Consider the following 20,743-nt stretch of genomic DNA (forward strand, 5'->3'; position numbering starts at 1 on the left):
ACAGACTAGTGTCTTCCCACTACACCAGCCAGTGCTGGCAGCAGGACGACTATGAACATTTGGGGGGAGAAACAAGCATTCGTTTTGGAGTATTTTTCCACTGCTTTCCAGTGGCCTCGGAGTGGATGCGGGGTTTGTATGCACACATGTGTTGCGGTCACAGGACTGCTTCCCGGACTACAAGGCTCAGGAGCTCAGTGGCAGCTCCAGGCAGGAGAAACAGCAGGGCTGGACTAGGGAGCTGCTGGTGGGAGGGGAAGTGCCATTGTGACCTACCCAGGTCCCTCCCCTCCGCGGGCACTGTGATGCTGCAGGGCAACTGCTGGCCCAGCATGTCTGTCTCAGGCCCCCTCCCTCGCAGTGTGTCACAACCGCGGAGGCGGCCGTATCTGGAGCAGTTGGGGTGGGCAGGCCCAGCTGGGAGGCGAGCGGGCGAAGAGAGCGGCCACGATGGTGAGACTTCCCCCGCCTGGGCTGGCCAGGGACGCCCGCAGGTGCTGGGGAGAGAGCTGCGGGGCCACGGGGTAGCTGTGGGGTGGTTTTGGATCTACTGGGCTCCAAGTCTCCTGGAGGGGCTGTGGGTCAGTTCAGGGTCAAGGGTCTTGTTTCCCAGGGGTGGGAAACATCTAGTTGTCAGGTACCTTATATTTTGTGGAGAATGTAGAGAGCAGGGGCTATTGGATCCTTAAAGGGACCTAAGACAGATCTGCGCTCGCTAAAGAGAGGAAGGCGAACCTGGAGAGCTCCGTGGAGAGACGCGTTAGAATCTGGGGGAGTAGTCACTCGTGGACCAGAGTGAGAAGAAATGGGATGCCGAGGGATTCTGGACCAGTGGTCTGGACCTGGGTGGCCTGGGGGAGTAGTCTCCAAACCTAATCGAAAGTGGCACGTTCCAGTCCGGGGTCATTCTCTACCCTCATCACCCGGCCATCAGCTATCGGCTTGGGTTTAGGGCAACTTCAATTCGAGCTGGGTATTGTGGACCCAAGAAGTTTCCCAGGTGCTTGTCACCGGTGCTGGCTTTCCAGCCATCGGCTTGGGTTCGGGGTATCCTCAATTCGAGCTGGGTCCAAACCAGCTTCGCAGGCGCCTGGCGCTGGAGCAGGCTTCTCACCTTTCCCGGCGGCGGTCAAAGTCAGAAAGACTTTGGGACTCGGAAGTTTCCCTCCCCAGAGACCACGGGACCTAAGCCGTTGAATTTTATTTTCTATCCTGGCTTTGAGGCAGCAACTCTTCTTCACTGGTAGCTGTCTCCACTAGCGGCTGCTACCTTCATAGCCCCTCCGAGCGAGCGAGCGAGCGTTACAGCATCTCTGCCAAAGCCCCTGGGAAGCTCCGCTGCGGGGGACTAACGTTGGCCTCAATCATTGCTCTCCTGCCCCCGCCCCCCCCCCCCCCGGGGGACTAACGTTGGCCTCAATCATTGCTCTCCTGCCCCCGCCCCCCCCCCCCGCCTCCGACGCCAGGAAGCCCTGGTGTGTCCGCAGTGAAGTGGGACAGAAAGGTTAGCGTGGAGGGGGCGGGCAGAATAAGAGTATCTCACAGACCAAGGTCAGGTTCTCTGAGCCACTTGCTCGGGTGTCAGTGACAGAACAGCTAGGCCAGAACCTTCCTTCTCTCCTCCCCACCTCTTTCCCCCTCCCCTCCTCCGCCCTCCTCTTTACCCCTCCTCCTCCCCTCTGGCTGTTCATTTGGGAGATTGCCCAAGACTTTCTGGCGCTGGCTCTCCTGTCAGCCCTACCTCCAAGCCTATCCTATCACTCGCCAAGCTGCGCTCAGACACACCTGGGAGCTTGAAGAATTTGGCAACGCAGGAGAGTGACCAGAGGAAACCACTTCTGCTCAGGTCCCAGGTGTGGGACCGTAGGAGAAGTTCAAATTCAGGCACTTGGCAATGCGGCTAGCTGTGTCACTTCAGGAAGGTCATAAAACTTCTATGGGCTGGCTTTTCACATCTACAAAACGAGGGGGGCTTGCATCAAACTTCCAAGGCTCTACATAGATTTTATTATTTTTAGGCTTTTTGTTATAGAGTGATATAAATACATATTTAAATATATAGGAATTATACAGACACACACATATATGAAGAGTGAGTGAGCGTTACTCTTCCAGTTTCATCAACCAACTTGCTTGCCATGATTGATCATTAATTTTTTGTTTAAAGGCAGGTACTCACTGGGTGTCACTGCTGGGCTAGAACTCAGGTTGTAGATTAGGCTGGCCACAAGCTCACAGAGATCCTCCTGACTCCTGACTCAGCCTCCTGCGTGCTGGGATTAAAGACATGCACTATCACATCCAGGAAAAAGAATTCAAAGTTTTATTTAGTGTGTGTTCATGTAAGGGCATGTGTGTGCTGATGTGCATGTGTGTGTGTTCATGTGAGGGCATATGTGTGCTAATGTGCATGTGTGTGTTCATGTGAGGGCATGTGTGTGCTGATGTGCATGTGTGTGTGTTCATGTGAGGGNATGTGTGTGCTGATGTGCATGTGTGTGTGTTCATGTGAGGGCATGTGTGTGCTGATGTGCATGTGTGTGTTCATGTGAGGGCATGTGTGTGCTGATGTGCATGTGTGTGTGTTCATGTGTGTGCTGATGTGCATGTATGTGTGTTCATGTGAGGGCATGTGTGTCCTTGTGCATGTGTGTGTTCATGTGAGGGCATGTGTGTGTGTTCTTGTGCATGTGTGCTTGCACACAGGTCTTTGGGCATCAGTGGAATCTGGTAACCAAGCTCCTGTCACTAGGCTTGCTTGGCAAGTGCTTTCACCTGCTGAACCATCTCTTTGGTCTCAATTATTATTAGACTGGCTTTGTTTGTTGGCCACATACCGTAGAACAGATTTTTCACATTTACAGTATCCAGTGCACAGCTATTGCTTTAAAAGTTCCAAAGCGCTCTCTCACTTCTACACTCACCTCTGATCCGAGTGTCTGCAGACTCAGAGTGGAGCCTGAAAGATGTGTGGAGAACAAGACAAAGATTGTAATTCAGCCCCTGGCAAATGCCTCTGTGTTCCGGGTATACAGGAAATGACAAAACATCAAGGCTTAAGAGGTTTTTGAAAATGGTCAAATATCTTGAAAAGAGCCCATTTCTGTATCGTGAAGCCCTGAAATTTGTGTACTAAGAACAGTCTTTGTATTGTTTTGATGGGCAACATTTCCCATTCATGGAAACTCTTAGTGATTTTTTTTCTTTTTATCTACTTCTTTCCCTCCCTCTTTTAATTTTTACTTTGACATGGGTCTCATTCCATTGTCCAGGCTTCCCCCACTCTCCCCTTTTAAAAAAAGATTTATTTATTTTGTTTTATGGATTTGAGTACACTGTAGCTGTACAGATAGATGGTTGTGAGCCTTCGTGTGGTTGTCGGGAATAGAATTTCTTTTAGGAACTCTGCTCACTCCGGTCAACCCTTGCTCCTCCTGCTCAAAGATTTTTATTATTATACATAAGTACACTGTAGCTGACTTCAGACGCACCAGAAGAGGGCGTCAGATCTCATTACGGGTTGCTGGGATTTGAACTCAGGACTTTTAGAAGAGCAGTGCTCTTACCCGCTGAGCCATCTCGCCAGCCTGCCCAGATTTCCCTTAAACTTGTGCTTTTTAACCCCTTAGCTTCCTGAGCAGATAGGAGACTCAATATTTTTCTTCTTTTCTTTTTACAGTGGGGGTGGGGTGGAATCGTGGAGCCCAGCCTTGCATGCTTGGCAACTGCACTACCTTTGAGCCACATCCCCAGACACTGACTCTTTCCTGAAAGACTAGAATGATCAGTTTGTAAACTTTGATCTCTAGAATCCCGCTCTTCAGGTATCTTCTTTCCAGGGGGTCAAGTTCCTGGCAGCTGGCCTGGCCTCCGGTCCCTTCTTTCTACACTGGTCAGGGAGGCCTCCTCGGGAGTTAAGCAGAATCAGCTTTGTCATTTCAACTTTCTTGTGGCATAAGAAACATGTAACTAGTCCCCACGCGTATTTCCAGGGAGGTTGTTGTCCAGTCATGAGGCAGGTGGGCACGTTTCTTGTGATTTGCTGGCTTTCTTCCTGTATCATGTGGGATGCATGTCAGTCCATCCACCAATGCCTTTGAGTGGTTCCACACTGGATACTCAAATTGCACACCTGGTAAGATTTGGCTCTTCAAAGCAAAGCCTCCCTTCTCAACTGTCAGACAGCAGGACAATCCCATCCCCTAAGCTGCCCATCTGCTATCTGTGTTCTTCCAGCAAGCAGTCCCTGAGAATGTGACAACGATACTTAGTTTGGGGGAAAAGTAGACCAAGGTTCCTGGCCAGGTCCCCTAAGCTGAGCCCATGTCAATGGAGCAGGAACCAGAGAGGTTTTATAAAGGTCACATGGAGATGGGGACACCTTTGAGTGAAATATCTTCATGCCAGTTCTTAGCTTTTGAGGAACACTGGCTGTGTCAGATGGACATTGACATCAAATGGTGACAGATATCATGTACACTTGCAAATACTGGTGGCTAGAGGGGCGAGCAGTGTGTCTGGGGAGAGAGCTAGAGTCCCTGGCCTGTCTGATGGCATCACTCAGCTGTACCATGTGACTTCAGTGTACAGAGTACATAGATGGCCACTGTGGCCCCGAGCACTGTGGGGGTCACAGCCATTGGTCCCTTCCCAGAAACTTTTATCTCCGCCGGATACTTGGGGACCTGCTTCTGAGTGATGGGCCCTTGGTTAAAGTGGTGTGGTGAAGCTGTTGAGTCGATAGGCATCAGCTGAGGGTGGGGTGGGGGGCATTATGCTATTTTCAAGTGTTTGCTGCTGCCTGTCATCCTTGGTGAGAGGCCGCTAGGTGCCCTTTCAAAGGATGAAAGCTAATAACTTTGAGGAAGAAATGGCTGGGAGCCAGGTCGGTGATAGGGAGAGTGGGAGGATGTGGTATCATTTGAGGAAGGAAGTGGACCAACTGTTCACTATTTTCTTGGGTTACTTGGGGAGCTGACAATGATGTGGCCTCTGTGGTAGGCATTTCCTCTGTCTCCTGCAGGATCTTGAAAAAGTGCAGTAGGCAATGTGTGCGTCACACGGAACCTGACCTAGCCTGTCCTGTCTCCTGCCAGCTAGAGCCCAAGGGCCTTGGATGCCACAGGGTCTCTTGTGCCAGAATCTGCATCCCAAGCACCCCTACCGCTTGTCTCTCATCAGCACCATTGCTGCCTGTATTACCCGAGCCCCTCCCCTGAGCTGCCTTCTCCCACTGATGTTCATTTAGATCAGCTCAGTTCTGGCTGTTGCTCATCTGTTAGCTTTCCTCTCTTGTCAGTGATCCCAAACGCACACTAATTGAAGGGTCTGGGCAGAGATAACTCCATCTTTGATGAGTCATGTTTGTTCTTTCTTTAATTATCCCCCTGGAACAGAACACTCTACTTGTCAGCTTTGTGACCGAGGTCCTAAAATATATGTGCCTTTCCCCTCCAGCCCAACGTTAGAATTAGCACAGCATTATTTCTAATGCTGTTTGAAGAGGTTTCCTGAGAGCGTCTGCACAGCAGCTGAGCACAGGTGGCCAGGACACAATGGACCTGTCCCAGTCCTTCACACGGTTCCTGATGCTGGTCCCAGTCACAAACTTCCTGAGAGAAATATTCCACTCTTAATTTTTATGAAACCTTGAGCTGACTTTGTTTTCTTCTCTTCAACACAGGGTTTCTCTGTGTAGCCCTTGACTGTCCTGGAACTCACCCTGTAGACCAGGCCGGTCTTGAACTCAGAGCTCTGCTTATCTCTGCCTCCAGAGTGCTGTGTTCAAAGGTGTGAGCCACCAAGGCCGACTCAGACCAGGGTCTTAAACATGGTTGTGTTTGCTCTACCACTGAGCTGTGTCACTGGCCTTGAAATGATGTTGAAAGATTCAAAGCATCCTTCCCCCGAGGAGAATGTGTAGCTTATTTTAGTCTTTCTGAGAGCAGAGCCAACGGGACTGACGACACTAAAACGAGGATATTCAACAGGATCCACACAAGGGTTTCTTGTAGTAGACTCTGAAAGGCTGTGGAGCTCTAGAATATTTTCTGTGAGCGATCTACTTTCTATGGAGGCTGGGCAGAGGGGACTCAGCTGTCCCACCAGCTCTGCCCTTTATGAACTCATGCTCCATATAAACTGGCAGTTGTGGGACATGCCCTAAATTCTCCTGTTCATATTCCTAATGGTACCTAAGCATCCCCCAGACCTGTCTAAATTCATCGGGAGCCTGTCTATATTCCAGCGGACTGAGCCAGCAGTGTGGTCTCCTTCCTTAACTCCCATGAACTGCATCTATGTGTCCTTAGGCTCTGCCTGCTCTCCATGTTAGACGGACTGGAAACCCACAGAGAGCTCCTGCTCCACTCATTGCTGCTATGTTCCAGCACAGTTGCTTGCCCATGGAGTTTAGTCTCTATACTAGAGAAAGACAGACACTTGAAGAAGCAGCCAACATGGCTGAGCGCTGTGTGATAAACCAAGAGACCATTAGGAGCTAACACAGCAGGGACCCCGGGCTGATCTGTGGTTATCCTTACTTCCTGCCAGTAGGGAGTGGCATGTAACTGGAATGCTGCAAACTCAGTAAGTGCCAGTGCACTGCCATTGGGAGTCTTCCTGCATGTGACAGTGTTTATCACACTGGGGTGAACCTTTGCAGGTATTCTGGCATATGAGGTTATTGAGGCATGCCACCCCTGGGTTGTTGAGTTCGGGGGCTCTGGCAGTATGCAGAGCCTTCTCTTGCAGGGACCCAGAAGAAGAGAGCTGAGAGCTGCAGAGGCGCTGATTCAAAATAGAATCAGGAGAAGGAGGGGACCAGGAGCTCTGGCTACCAAGGGGGAACCTGAGATATGAATTTGGAGGAACATCAGACTGAAATATCCCTGCTGACTTAGCTCACCTTTGCCCCCATCTCTGGCTGCTCAGCTTATCCTGAGGAACAGCCTCCTGGTAGCTGAAGGTGACTCATTTTTAAAGAGATTGGTCCCTGATTCTCTCCCAGCATTTCTATACACAGAGAGTATCTCCTATTTGGAATTTGGCACGGCGAGCTTGGTTTTGATGCCCACAATCAGGCTTGTACTGAGGTACATGTAGCCATACCCCAAGGTGCTGGAAATTGGCAGCAAGAGTGAGGTGGAGGTTTTAGGGTGCAAAAGACAGAGAGAGCTCAGACTGGACTCACAAGCCCCAGGTTCTGGACCAAGCTTTTGTGCTGTGCTGTTGTGAATCTTCAGGTTATCCTTTACATCTCTGTGCCTCCGTTTTATCTCCCAGGGAAGGAATCACTAGGTGCGTGACCTTTCATGGGTATGAGGATTAGCCTCCCTAGGATGCCACGCTGGTCTCCCATGCTCACATGTAGAGTGGGAAGAGAGGTGGCAGGGTAGACAGTGTAAAGAGGGCAACTCGCTGCCTGTGCCAGCTTCTGCTGGGGCATCACCCTGAGGTTACCTACTTAAGATGTGAGAGGTGGATTTTGGCTTGGTTTTAGAGGTTTCAGTATGTGCTTGGTTGTCTCTGGTGGTCCTTGGCCTGAGGTGAAGGGGCACATGGTAGAAGCAAGTGATAAACCACGTACTTGATGGCTAAGGAGCGAAAGAGAAACTGAGGGAGAGACTGGGGTTCCACAGTCCCATGAGGGCATGCCCCTGAGAACCCAATCACACCTCTTAGGCCCCCCCTACTACTTAATAGTGCCAGAGTCTATGGGTCAGGTCTTTAAACAGGGGTGCCTATGGAAGACATTCCAGATCCAAACTATAGGACCCTCTCATGAGCCAAGTACCCCATGGAATCCTGAAGATGTTCATAGACCACAGGGTTCCAGGACATTTCCTGTAAATTGTAATCTCACTTACATCTGAACTCTACCCTTTGGACCCCACAAGCCCTTGCCCTGCTTTAGTCTGAACTTCCAGTGCCTCACGAGTGGCTGCATCTAGCGCCCTGCAGCCCCAGTGCTAGCTCACTGCGCAAGATTCCAAACAGGAAACAGATCAAGCCCAGAAACTTGTGTGTGGTAGGCAAGCTCTCTTTATGTAACTTTGAAACTTTTGCTTGCCCACCCTGTGAGCAAAAGAGCTCTCTGGGATGTTGCTCTGTGGTGGAGTCAAAAGGACAGCTCGAGTGGGGAACAAATGAGGTTTTCTCAAGATGTCTTCTTTTTTTGGGTTTTTACTCTGTGAAGATATTTATTCATTAATAAAAAATTGAGGAGGGCATCAATGAAACCAGAAACACAGCATCACATGTTGATGGTTGCCGCTCACTTCTCTCTCTCCTCTGCTTGTCTTCTGGTGCTTTATTATTTTTATTTTCCTGCAAAAGCCCCCCATCCTCCCTGGAAAGGCCTAGAATGTTCCAGAAGGAAAGTCAGCTGACTGGAAACCAGGCAGCACCCTCAATAAGCTGTGGCGGTGGTTGGCATACGATGGTGGTACAAGGGGACAAATCTCAGAAAGCTGAAGATTGGGACCACTGATGATACTGTAGTGAGGAGGAGGAGGAGGAGGAGGAGGAGGAGGAGATCCAGGATCAGGTTCTGTGTGGGCCTGCCCCCTGCTCCCGCAGTGTTGGTGCCTTCCTGAGAGGCTGCAGGTTCTTGCTGAGTGTGTGGTGTAGTTTTGTGTCAGTCATGACATGCCCAGTGTGCTTGGTTGGTATAGGGTGTGCTTTCTTTAGTCCCAAGTGAAGTCCTAAGATGGAAATAGCAAAGAGCTCTGCAACAAAGGGAGGAAGAATGGGAGCCTGCACGCTCAGACTCTACCTGCTCCCAGCAGGTGAAGGAGAAGCTCTGAGATCACCGCTGTCAAGGTGACTGTGGTAAAGCCAGTAGCAATCATGGCTCAATGGTCATTTTCAGATGAGGAGAGGCAAAGTGACTCAGCCAAGTGCAAACAACTTAGCCAATAGAGATGGTTAGCTGTGGACCCTGAGTGTGGGCAATGCCTTGGTGGGCGTTGGGAAGTACTGCTGGGCTGTAACCTACAGCACTGGGTTCCGTATTGGTGACTTTGAACGCCTGCACACTTCCTGGGGCAAGGGCTAGCAGAGTGATGGGCTTGTGGAAGAAGGTTAGGACCAAACCGGGGAGCAACAGGTCCTGAAATCTCTGTCCCTTGGAGACAGGGAGGGCATCTGCTCTGCCTTTATGTCCAGAGAGGCGTCTAAGATCCCAGGAGACTGAACGTTGATGCGGACACTGCTTGTTTCCATGACCAGCCATGCTCTCCAGAGGCTCAGCCTCCTGGCTTGGGTTACCCAGAGCTGGAAAGTGTCACATCAGGTCATGGATAAGAATAGAAACCTACAGACCAGGCACATGCTCCTCTGCTGGGTTCTGGCAGGTATCACAGTACACGGTCACCCCATGTTGGCCACTGCTTCCCCACAGGAATGGGTGAAGGGCAAGTCTATGTTTCCCAGGAAATCTTCTTGAAAGGAAACTGAACACACACACACACACACACACACACACACCCCTTACTTTTAGGTGATAATATTAGGATCGATTAGACAGTTGAGGCTTCAAGTCAGAGTAATATAGATAGAAGGGCACTCAAGAGGTGAGTTTTACTTACCACTTGGCCTGAGCTAAGCAATGAAGTAGTTAATGGTGGCTCTGAAAATGTTTCTAATTAATTACTCAGCATTCAGGAAGAGCCTAACTTGACCTTGATGATATAGTTCTGCATTTGTAGTCATAACACTGACTGTGCATATGGTGGCTGCCCTGTGATAGTCTGAGGCTCTGTGTGCACAGCCATGTGTGTGCTGTCTCGGGAGGTTGGTGTGAGGTTAAAGTTAGTTCTGCTGTCTTTTTCTTCATCAGTACCAGGTATGAAGGAATAGCCTTGAGAGCCAGCTGTAAAGCAGGCAAGACACGGAACAACTGACTTCTTTGGGACCATGTCTTGTGCGAGACGTAGCAGCGCCAGGCACCTGGAACCCCAGACACCTCCTGTTTGTGGGGCGATGTACCCTGATGTAGGGTTGAGCACCCTGCGCATTGGATGTGAGGAAGAGACAGGTCTCACTCCGTAGCCAGGATCTTGGGCTCTCTGACCTTGATGTGCCCTGTTTCCACAGAGGGAATGCATATCGGTCCATGTGGGTCAAGCCGGAGTTCAGATTGGCAATGCCTGCTGGGAGCTCTTCTGCTTGGAGCACGGCATCCAGGCGGATGGAACCTTTGGCACTCAGGCCAGCAAGATCAACGATGACGACTCGTTTACCACCTTCTTCAGTGAGACTGGCAATGGAAAGCACGTGCCCCGGGCTGTCATGGTGGACCTGGAACCTACTGTAGTAGGTGAGAACTGGCCAAGAGAGCTCTCTGCTGAAAACAGCAAAATGCAGGGCCTTTGGCTTCTGAGAGCGAGATGAGTTGAAAGGTATGAGTGAGCCAGCTCATCCTCCGTGAGACCTCTCTTAGCTCCTTGGGGAGCTAGTGTTAGGGGTCAAAAGTGTCTCTGCTGATTTGTGCAGAACCAAGTGCTCCCTAAGCCTGCTGAGACAGATAGAAGTGACCAATGACATCGTTACTGAGAGAAGGGAGCTTAAAACACAAAACAGTTTTAGAAACAATTAGAAACCTCGCAAACAGCCCATTTCCTAAAGTATAGGTTTCTGGTTCTGTGAGCGGCCTGCCATCTGGCCTCATGGGTATGGTGTAACTCTGTAGGACTTCATGTCACAGGAAAACACACAGACAACCCGGATTCTGGCTTTCTCAGGACTGGGTTCCCTGTGCTCTTTGGAGGACCCCATCCAGGTGGAGGGAAGGAGAAGAGAATGGCTTTGGTGTGGTATCTGCTCCTTCGTGTCTCTTCCACGATAGCTTGGCTCAGGGTCCCAGGCGTAGCCAGTACCCTTACTACCCAGGATCCCTCAGTCATATACAGACTTGTCCAGGGGTGGGCTGGTCTCACTCCAGGGGTGTCTCAGGCTCAGATGAGAGGCATAGGACGTCTCTCCCGGAAACCAGGATCTGAGGGTCCTGTCTCTTGACAGATGAGGTGCGGGCAGGAACCTACCGCCAGCTCTTCCATCCCGAGCAGCTGATCACAGGCAAGGAGGATGCAGCTAACAATTACGCCCGTGGGCACTATACGGTGGGCAAGGAGAGTATCGACCTGGTGCTGGACCGAATCCGTAAACTGGTAAGCTTGGTGGGTCAGGGTGGGATAAGTCTGGTCAGGCATGGTCTCAGGTGAGATGATAGAGTGAGACATCATCATCATCTGACTTTGGGAATAGCACCTAGAAGGAACACTCACAAGGACAGTTTACTTCCCAGGCCTGGGTATCCTGGCCTGCCCTGTAGCCTGATTTCTTGCTAGTCTATGGTAGTATCCTGGGAAGATTTCAGCCATATGTGAGGTTGAAGTTAGGAACAAAGGGGAGTAAAGTTGGAAAGAAGTGAGGAAGAGATTTGAGCACTTGTATCTGAGTACTCACATATATGTTATAAGTTCCAATTACATACCTTTGTTTACTCTCTAAGACAGGGAGATCTTTCCTTTATAATTGATGGACACAGGAGTTGAGGGCTGGGGCAGCTTGGTGTCTTAACTTGGGTCACACGCTGGAGAGCACAGAGTTAGGATCTGAATAGTTTGGCTTGACTACAAAGCTGTGCTGTGGGTTACATCACTGTGTCCTTTAAAGCTCTCATTTCTGGGTGTTGGGAAAGAAACACTGGCAGACTTGTGGTGCCCAAAAGTTTAGAACCACTGGATTGAATGGTGATAGCTCACAGCCTCTGGGAAAATTCTGTGAGTCTATGAATATTGAAAAACCTTAAAAGAAAAAAAATGCAGAAAACAAAAAAAAATAAAACCATAGCTCTGTTTACATTTCTATGACTGGTTCCCTGAGACCTTTCCAAGTTTGAGATGTGCAGGTTGACATCCATGCCCATAAAATCATATGACAAGGACAGGATAGCAGCATGGTTTGAGCTCTTAGAAGGCAAGGTCACTGCCATGGCAACTCAGACTTCCTATTCCTGGGTCAGCCAGCTCAGAGGCCAAGCCTTTCATGTACATAAAAGGTCTGTTAGTTTTGGCATTAACTACTTCTCCTAAAATCAAAACAACCTTTTATTGTGTTGTATTCCCTATGGGCTATTATGATTTCTCTGACATAAAAATACTGAGGATGGACTTAACGGCAGACAGTGGGGGTTTGTCTGGACTTTTCTCCATTCAGTGTGTGTGTGTGTGTGTGTGTGTGTGTGTGTGTGTGTGTATGTGTGAGACTCTTCCTAATTTCTCCTTCTTTCTGCCTCTCTCCAGACTGATGCCTGCTCCGGCTTGCAGGGCTTCCTGATCTTCCACAGTTTTGGTGGGGGCACAGGATCTGGCTTCACTTCTCTGCTGATGGAGCGCCTTTCCCTTGACTACGGCAAGAAGTCCAAGCTGGAATTTGCCATCTACCCAGCTCCCCAGGTCTCCACAGCAGTGGTGGAGCCTTACAACTCCATCCTGACCACTCACACCACCCTGGAACATTCCGACTGTGCTTTCATGGTGGATAACGAAGCCATCTACGACATCTGCCGCAGGAATCTGGATATTGAGCGCCCCACTTATACCAACCTCAACCGCCTCATCAGCCAGATCGTGTCCTCCATCACTGCCTCTCTCCGCTTTGATGGCGCCCTCAATGTGGACCTCACAGAGTTCCAGACCAACCTGGTACCCTACCCGCGAATCCACTTCCCGCTGGTCACTTACGCTCCCATCATTTCTGCTGAGAAAGCCTACCACGAGCAGCTGTCAGTGGCAGAGATAACTAGCTCCTGCTTCGAGCCCAACAGCCAGATGGTGAAGTGTGACCCACGTCATGGCAAATACATGGCCTGCTGCATGCTCTACCGCGGTGATGTGGTACCCAAGGACGTGAATGTCGCCATTGCTGCCATCAAGACCAAGAGAACTATTCAGTTTGTTGACTGGTGCCCCACAGGCTTCAAGGTGAGAACTGGTGACTTGGGGTTGGGACCGTGCTGGGGATACAGAGGGGATTACTGAGGGCTGGGGACAATGAGTCTTGGGAGCTTCTGGTCTTTTATGAAAAGACGGGAAGTTGACTTAAAGCAAATCCAACAATGGTTTCATTCAGCTTTGACTGAGATGTTCAGTTGTGGAAGGATGGTCTGCTTAAGCCACTTTAGGTAGTGTAGAGTTTGCTGCTATTTATGATTAGTTAACCACCCTTGATTTTTTTTTTTTTTCTTTTTAAACTGAGGGACCTGAATCTCAATGCCTTGGGGACTTGCAATTCATTTTAATTTGCCGAAAAGAAAGTTCAGTGGATAGTTTACACTTCTAGGTACATTTTAACTTTAGAGCCAACCCCATGATTCAAATTGCTAGAGAGGCATAGTTCTTTCTAAGATGCATATTCCCAATAGATGACAAAAGTTAACTTTTTGCCTTTGTATGTCTTATTCTGCTTAGAGTAACACGAAGGGAATTTCTAGTCTTTATGTGACTGAGTCCTGTTAGTCATGAAGTCCTGACTTTCTCCCCTCCTATCAGCTGTGCTGTTCTTGCAGAGCAAGCGGATACAGTTTTCCAGCTCACCACTCTTCTTGTGGCACACATCGTCTTTTTCTTCCTAGACACTACCTACGGTTATGTGGCAGTTTGGCCATTCTGGACAAAGCAGCCAAGGTCGTCTAAACACTGCACTTTTTTTTTTTTTGATTGCAATAACAATATATGCTGATAAGGAAGAAGAAAAACTGAGAGACATGTGGGGAAAGTGGAGTGATGAACCAGAGGGGATGCCCCCCTCCTTTATTTTAAGCTTGATCCGAGGTCCCCTATGGAAAGATGAGTTAGTGGCAGTTGCTTTGCAGGAAGGTGCTGGCCAGCAGAATCCATAGTGTTAAGCTTCACGTGTTGACATTCTCCCCAGGGGTATTTGTCCCCAACTTGACTCAGGTCTACGATGCCACCGTGGATGGAAAGAGAGGCTGCAAAATACATGCATGGTGTGGCAAACTATATCTCTTTCACATCTGTGGCCTGCGTGTGCCTTACAGTCAGCAATATCTGGAAACACATTTTAAAGCAGTGACTCTAAGAGGCTGGCAGTTTAAGCACACTATTGGCTTGGGGTATATGTTAGTTTTGGGCAATACCATGGTTCCTAGTGTCCTACAGATGCCATCCAGTTTCCTATAATTCTTGGTCAGCTTTGATTTAGGGCTTTTGTGGGGAGATTTCTAGGGCTTGAGCCCCATGGGGGAAGCCTCCCTCCCCATCCCCCAGTGTGCTAGCAGATCTCGGGAGGTTGGCTTGCTTGTGTGTGACCTTTGACTTCTGTGGCGGTGTTTCTGCTTTTTTTCTAAGAACACTGTTTACTAGAGACCCAGCCTGCTAAGCAATAACACCATCCCCAAGGACCTCTGTAATTTACTGTTTTGGATTCTCCCTCTGACCTCTCACGCAGCCCTTCACCCCGGCAGAGAGACTTCCCTAAAATTATTGCAAAACGACCAAGAGGGGCATCAGATAAGCATCTAGGAAGCAATGAGCTTGGTAATAATAATGCGAGTTCTAGAAACTGACCCGCCTCTCACAGGGAAGCCAGCTCCTGCTCCCTGCCCTTGAGATAAACACACGAAAAGCCCCCTTTCATGGCTTCATTTGCTACATCTACCGACTTGATAATTTCCACTATCATTTCCTCTTTTTCCTATCCTATCCTTATTTCTCTTCAGCCTTTAGTTTCTAAGCCCTTGTGATGCTCCCACCTCAGATCCATGGCACCGACATGACAGGCTCACACCACCATGGATGGCCCTTCCCTTTCACTTTTATTTCCACCCCCTGCCCCAGTATACATCCTTTACATCCGCCCACCTTTGTTCATGCACCTGCTTCGTCCTGCAGCCCCCCCCCCCTCCACGTCCCTGTCCCGGTCTTGCCACCATAGCTTCTTACCAACAGATGCCCTGATGTTGTCTTCGGCGGACTCGCGTGCCATTCTGTGGCCTGTCTTCTTTCTCTGTCCCCCAGGTGGGCATCAACTACCAGCCACCTACCGTCGTGCCAGGAGGGGACCTGGCCAAAGTCCAGCGAGCCGTCTGCATGCTGAGCAACACCACGGCCATCGCAGAGGCCTGGGCCCGCCTTGACCATAAGTTCGACCTCATGTATGCCAAGCGGGCCTTTGTACATTGGTATGTTGGAGAGGGTATGGAAGAAGGAGAGTTTTCTGAGGCCAGGGAGGACCTGGCTGCCCTGGAGAAGGATTATGAAGAAGTGGGGACTGATTCATTTGAAGAAGAGAATGAGGGGGAGGAATTTTAAATATACACTTGCCCCATGACTATGCCTCTTCATTTGTGTTGGTTCCACTCACAGCATGCTGGGTTCCCAGTGCTGCGCTCAGACACCCAGCTGCAGATGTGCGGGTTCTTTCCTGTTTTCTCTTCTTAGGAAGCTGGGCTCGCTTTTCTGTGGGGAAAAGGAAACCACAGAAAGAGAAAGTGACAGGCAGGCCTCTCAGCCCCAGCCTCCTTCCTGTCCTACATAGAAGGGCCCCTGACTCTAGCACCCAGTCTGAACACTGAACACTGAGCACACAGGGAACTCCCCCTGGAATAGGATATTTCATTACTGAAGGGTGAAAGGGAACAGGTCACGAACACAGGATTAGGAATCTTAATTCTAGGTTAGACTGAGTCGCCCTAAGACAGAGCCGGATGGTGGAAGAATAGACCACACCAGCAAAAGCCCAGTCTGGGAAGATGCTGCAGAGAGAGGGGTCGGACAGATGCTTGTGTGATGGATCCACAGCACAGCCCTGACCTCATCCTGATTGATCACATCCGTCCATCAAGAGTTTGAGTATCTTCATCCCTTTCCCTCTGGGGTGTGTTCCCAGACCCTTACTAGATGAAGACCACCAAGAGTCCTGACCCTGTACCTATGTCTGTCTGTCTGTCTGTCTGTCTGTCTGTCTGTCTGTCTGTCTATCTGTCTGTGTTTTTCCATACTTATACACATTATGAAGTATAATTTGCATACTAGCACAGTGAGACATTACCAATCACTGGGACAACTAAGACAAAATTCTGTAACAAAAGTTATGTGAGGACCTGGGCTGTACAGTTCTGTGTTGAGCAAGTGCTTAGCATCTGTGAAACCCTGGGTTCATTTCCTACCACTGTATTCAGAGAGACAGACAGAGAAGCAGATGTGTCTGCTTCCTCCTGTTTCCTCATCTGAGGATGCCATAATTCACTCTTCTATGGGAGAAGGAAACCAAAGAAAGAGAAAGTGAAACGGAGTCTGAAGTCTATCCTCTGACCCAGGCACTGTTCCAAGGGCCAGAGAGTTAGAAACATGACAATTTTCTGCTTCCTAAATGCATTTAAAAAATAGTAAGGTCACTTTAGATGGTGTTTAGAGATGTCAAAAAGCAATGACAGTATCTGGAGTGTCACTGTGGATGGATGGAGCCCAGAACACATGAGTCCAGGGATACTGCGCATGGGGAACAGTAATATGAAAACAGAAGGGGGCACGTGTGTAGGTTCTGACTGCAGGAGAGGCATTTGCTAGGAGGGTGGGAAGTCAGGCGGGCACTGGAGTTTATCTCGCCTCAGAGGAAAAACACCATGGATGCTTAGATATCTCCTAAGTGCAGCATAATCTCTTGAAGGCTTCAGGAAGGCTTCCACGGTACCTAATCTTTTATCTACACCTTCTTCCATGTCCTCAACAATCTCAAGACGGAGTTCTGGGTCATTCTGTGTGGACACAAGTATGGAGAGATAACTGCTAGAGACGGCAAGGTAGAGTTCAGATGGGTCCCAACGCCCGGCCCCTCTCCACTGGTCCTGTCTCTTGTGTTCCTCATGAAATAGCCCACAGGAGAAATGAGTCTGCTGTTTGCCAAGGAGAGGATGGGAGGCACAGTGCATCCCTGCTGCCGACAGCAGGACTGCAGAAGCAAGAGGAAGGCTGTTTCATTTCCCCTGAGAGCTCCTGGGCTGAGCCTGTTGTAGTATGGATCCTTGTGCGTCCAAAGCGTGCCTCTTCAGGTCTGTCTCCAGAAGGCTTCTTGTAGGAAGTATTCTGGAATTTTGGTTTCTTAAAAACAAAACAAAACAAAAAAAACCCCAAACAAACCCACAGAATTATTATTAGATTATGTTTTCATTTTAACCCCAGGTGTGGGGATATGGGGCTGCTTTGCAGCAGCTGACTATGATTTACCTCCTACTGTAACAGAGGTGTGGATTTGCCAACCTCTGTTGCATGACATTTGAAATTCTGGAGCCGGGCGTGGTGGCGCACACCTTTAATCCCAGCACTCGGGAGGCAGAGGCAGGCGGATTTCTGAGTTTGAGGCCAGCCTGGTCTACAGAGTGAGTTCCAGGACAGCCAGGGCTACACAGAGAAACCCTGTCTCAAAAAAANCAAAAAAAAAAAAAAAAAAAAAAAAAATCTGGAACCTTTCAGAGGTATATAAATGCTAGGGCCCCCAAGAGATGGGGTTGGCTGTGGTTTGTTAGTACTTGTGCCCAAAGAAGAAACAAGAAGCAAGAAATTAAAGTCTCCTCCCCCCTCCTTTATCCTTTCTTATCTAATGATAGGGGATAAAGCCAGGGGGATAAAGGGTAGGAAAAAGAAGAACCCACAAATTGCCTAAGAGCAGCTACAGTTCCCAGTCTATTCCTTGGAAGCCTCGAGACAAGTACAATGTCATTGTCCAAGAAAAGGAAACTTAGGCAAGAAGTGGTGCCAGCAGAGAGCCTGCTCTCTTGCCCTTCTGTTCTGGAGATCATGGTGGGAAAAAAAAAGCTGGTCCAGGTCTGTCTTCTGTGGAGATTACCTGGCAAGAAGCGCAGCATAGACCCCGCCCTTCACAGAGGTCGACTTTCCAGTTTCCACAGCTGTCTGTACAGCTGTCTGTGGTAGGAGCTGTTAGAAAGGGACATCTTCTCTGTTGGCAGAAGTGAGATAGGTCCACTGATAGGCACCAACCCGATGTGAACTAGATTTAAAGTAGGCACAAGAAACAGTCTCAGCGAGGGTGCCTCAGAGGTGTGTGTAAAGGGAATGGTGGGGAGGGGTTCAGGGGAGTTTGGGAAACATCCTTAAGGGAGTTTTGGGTGAGGCTGTTTGTCCTTGTCCATCTTTCCTGTCTGGGCTCTCGTCCTACGTGATCTTGGGCCCCTCTAGGCCAGCTCCACCCTTCTGGTCTAGTTCAGGAGGTGGAAGAAGTGTGGAGTCTTAGAACTAGAGATCTGTGCCAGGAGAGGTTAACTGCCATTCCCCAGGCTATCAGCGTGCGAGTCTTAGCCTATTACAGATCTGGCTGAGGTTACTCCAGAAGGTGAAATAGGGCTGGGAGGTGGCTCAGAGGTTAAGGACGCTTTCTGTTCCTCCAGAGGACCTGAGCTTGGTTACCAGTACCACATGCAACAACTCACAGCCTGCAACTCCGGCTCCAGGGGATCTGGCATGCTCTTTTGGACCTGTACATAATAATGAATATTATATGTATGGGTAATAATGTGATAATGCTCTCTCTGTCTCTCTGTCTCTGTCTCTGTCTCTGTCTCTCTGTCTCTCTCTCTCTCTCTCTCTCTCTCTCTCTCACACACACACACACACACACACCACCACCACCACCACCACCACACCCATACCACACATGCACACATACTCAGAGGCAAGGTAAAGTAAGTTATGCAAATGCCAGCTAAGTCCAGGATTAGAAGGACAGTTATGCAGTAACGTGTAGGGAAGTTTCTTGTTTAGCTCACCCATTGGGTCATGCCATCTCCACCAGAGATACGTTAAGAAAATGTTTTACTCAAGGAAAAATACTTTTGTTTTGTTGTATTTTATACCAGGACTTAGAAGAATCCATCCATGGCTAACACAATATCAGTGAAGTTCATTTCTTCTCTAATTTATCAAATGCAGTTCCAGGTTCCTCTGGACAAAAGTGCAGCTATGCGTGCTTCCCTGACTCCACATTGGCAGCTATGTCTTGAGTTCTCAGAAAGAAATACAGGCTTCCAGTTTAGGAGCCAGCTTAGGTTCCACGGTGACTCTACCGAGGAAGAAGGTGGCATGTCTAATTTCTCTGCCCGTGCTGATTCTGTTAGCAATCGGATGAGTCCCTGTTTTGGTCAGGGTTCCGCAGAGGAACAGGAACTTATAAAATGGATATACAATATGGTCTACCAATGGCTGTCTAAAAATCTTTATTACTTAAGATTCTTCTATAAGAAACTAAGCAGAGCATGGTAGCCCCATGCCTTTAGCCCCAGCCCTTGGGATGCAGGAGCAGGAGGATCTCCACAACTTCAAGGGCAGCCTGGTCTAGACAGTGAGCTCTAAAGCTAGCTAGAGCTTTATAGCAATAGACAAATAAATATTAAAAGTATAAGCATAGGACATGATATACAATAGTGAAAAAACAAAACAAAACAGGAAGTCTGTTCTTTATTTTAAAAAGTCTCCAGTAGACATGACTAACAAAGAAAAGTAGAAGATGTAAATTACCAATATGGGGAACAAAAAGAAGACCACAGACTTGCAGACACAAGCATATGCAATCACAACACACAGGAAGCTCTAAGCAACACTACACATGAACTGCACATCCATCTAAGCTGTACCAATTCCTTGGAAAGCAGGAACAACCCAACATGTCAATATGAAAGAAGAACTCTGTGACTAGCAAAAAAAAAACAAAACAAAAAAAAAACCAAACAACCTTTAATTTGGTGTGAGTGTGTGCGTGTGTGTGTTTGCTGGCGTTTGTTTGTGCCACAGATGCCTGATATCTCCTGGGATTGGAGTTATAGATGTTTGTAAGCCAGTATGTGGATGCTGGGAATTGAACCTGGGTCCTCCAGAGGAGCAGCTAGTGCCCTTGAGCAATGAGTCATTCAGCTATGAACTCTTAAATTTTTTTTAAAGATTTATTTATTTATTATATTTAAGTACACTGTAGCTGTCTTCAGACACTCCAGAAGGGGGCGCCAGATCTCGTTACGGATGGTTGTGAGCCACCATGTGGTTGCTGGGATTTGAACTCGGGATCTTCTGAAGAGTGGTCGGGTGCTCTTACCTACTGAGCCATCTCACCAGCCAGAACTCTTAATTTTTAAAACGCCCTCCAAAAGAATTCTTCAGGCCCAGCTGATCTCCCTGGAAAGGTCAACCTACTCCTATAAGGCCATACCTCCAAATAGTGCCACTCTTTGGACCAAGTCTATTTAAACCACCACATCTCCAAAACAGTTATGCCTGCTTTCTGTATATATTAAAAGGTTTGGTGAAATGGAGTTTTATCTTCTGGTTTTTGTGGATAACAAATATGACTGATAACAACTTGTACTGTTTCAAGAGTGTCCAGGGCTTTCTCAATGTGAACTAGGTGGCTATGTCGGAAATTAGTCTCGAGGTCTCTCCAAACATTAGAAATAAAGTGTGACCCTGGTATACCACTTCTGGGCAGATACCCAAAGGGCTCTGTCTTAGTTTGGGTTTTATTGCTGTGAATAGACACCATGACCAAGGCAACTCTTATAAAGGACATTTAATTTGGGATGGCTTACAGCTTTAGAGGTTCAGTCCATTATCGTGGTGCAGGTAGACATGGAGGAGCTGAGAGTTCTGTATCTCAGACAGAGATAGCATCTCAGGCAGCCAGGAGAGGGCTATCTTCTGCAGGCAGCCAGGAG

At 48.7% G+C, this 20,743-nt stretch overlaps 1 protein-coding gene across 1 annotated transcript; it reads left to right on the forward strand.

Annotated features, from left to right (window-relative positions):
* Positions 1 to 323: 323 nt before the first annotated feature.
* Positions 324 to 15,358, forward strand: Tuba8 (tubulin alpha 8). Its single transcript, XM_021190665.2, has 5 exons — positions 324 to 453; positions 10,099 to 10,321; positions 11,023 to 11,171; positions 12,309 to 12,989; positions 15,045 to 15,358. Exons 1-5 carry the CDS (start codon positions 451 to 453, stop codon positions 15,336 to 15,338), a joined length of 1,350 nt encoding a protein of 449 aa, XP_021046324.1. The 5' UTR covers positions 324 to 450; the 3' UTR covers positions 15,339 to 15,358.
* The last annotated feature ends 5,385 nt before the right edge of the window (positions 15,359 to 20,743 follow it).

This window comes from Mus pahari, chromosome 2, assembly GCF_900095145.1.
Source record: "Mus pahari chromosome 2, PAHARI_EIJ_v1.1, whole genome shotgun sequence".
Taxonomy (NCBI): Eukaryota; Metazoa; Chordata; class Mammalia; order Rodentia; family Muridae; genus Mus; species Mus pahari.

Coding starts and splice junctions, on each gene's coding strand:
- Tuba8 (XM_021190665.2), top strand. Junction 10,322..11,022: donor CCTGGAACCTACTGTAGTAG/GTGAGAACTGGC, acceptor GTCTCTTGACAG/ATGAGGTGCGGGCAGGAACC. Junction 12,990..15,044: donor GGTGCCCCACAGGCTTCAAG/GTGAGAACTGGT, acceptor TCTGTCCCCCAG/GTGGGCATCAACTACCAGCC.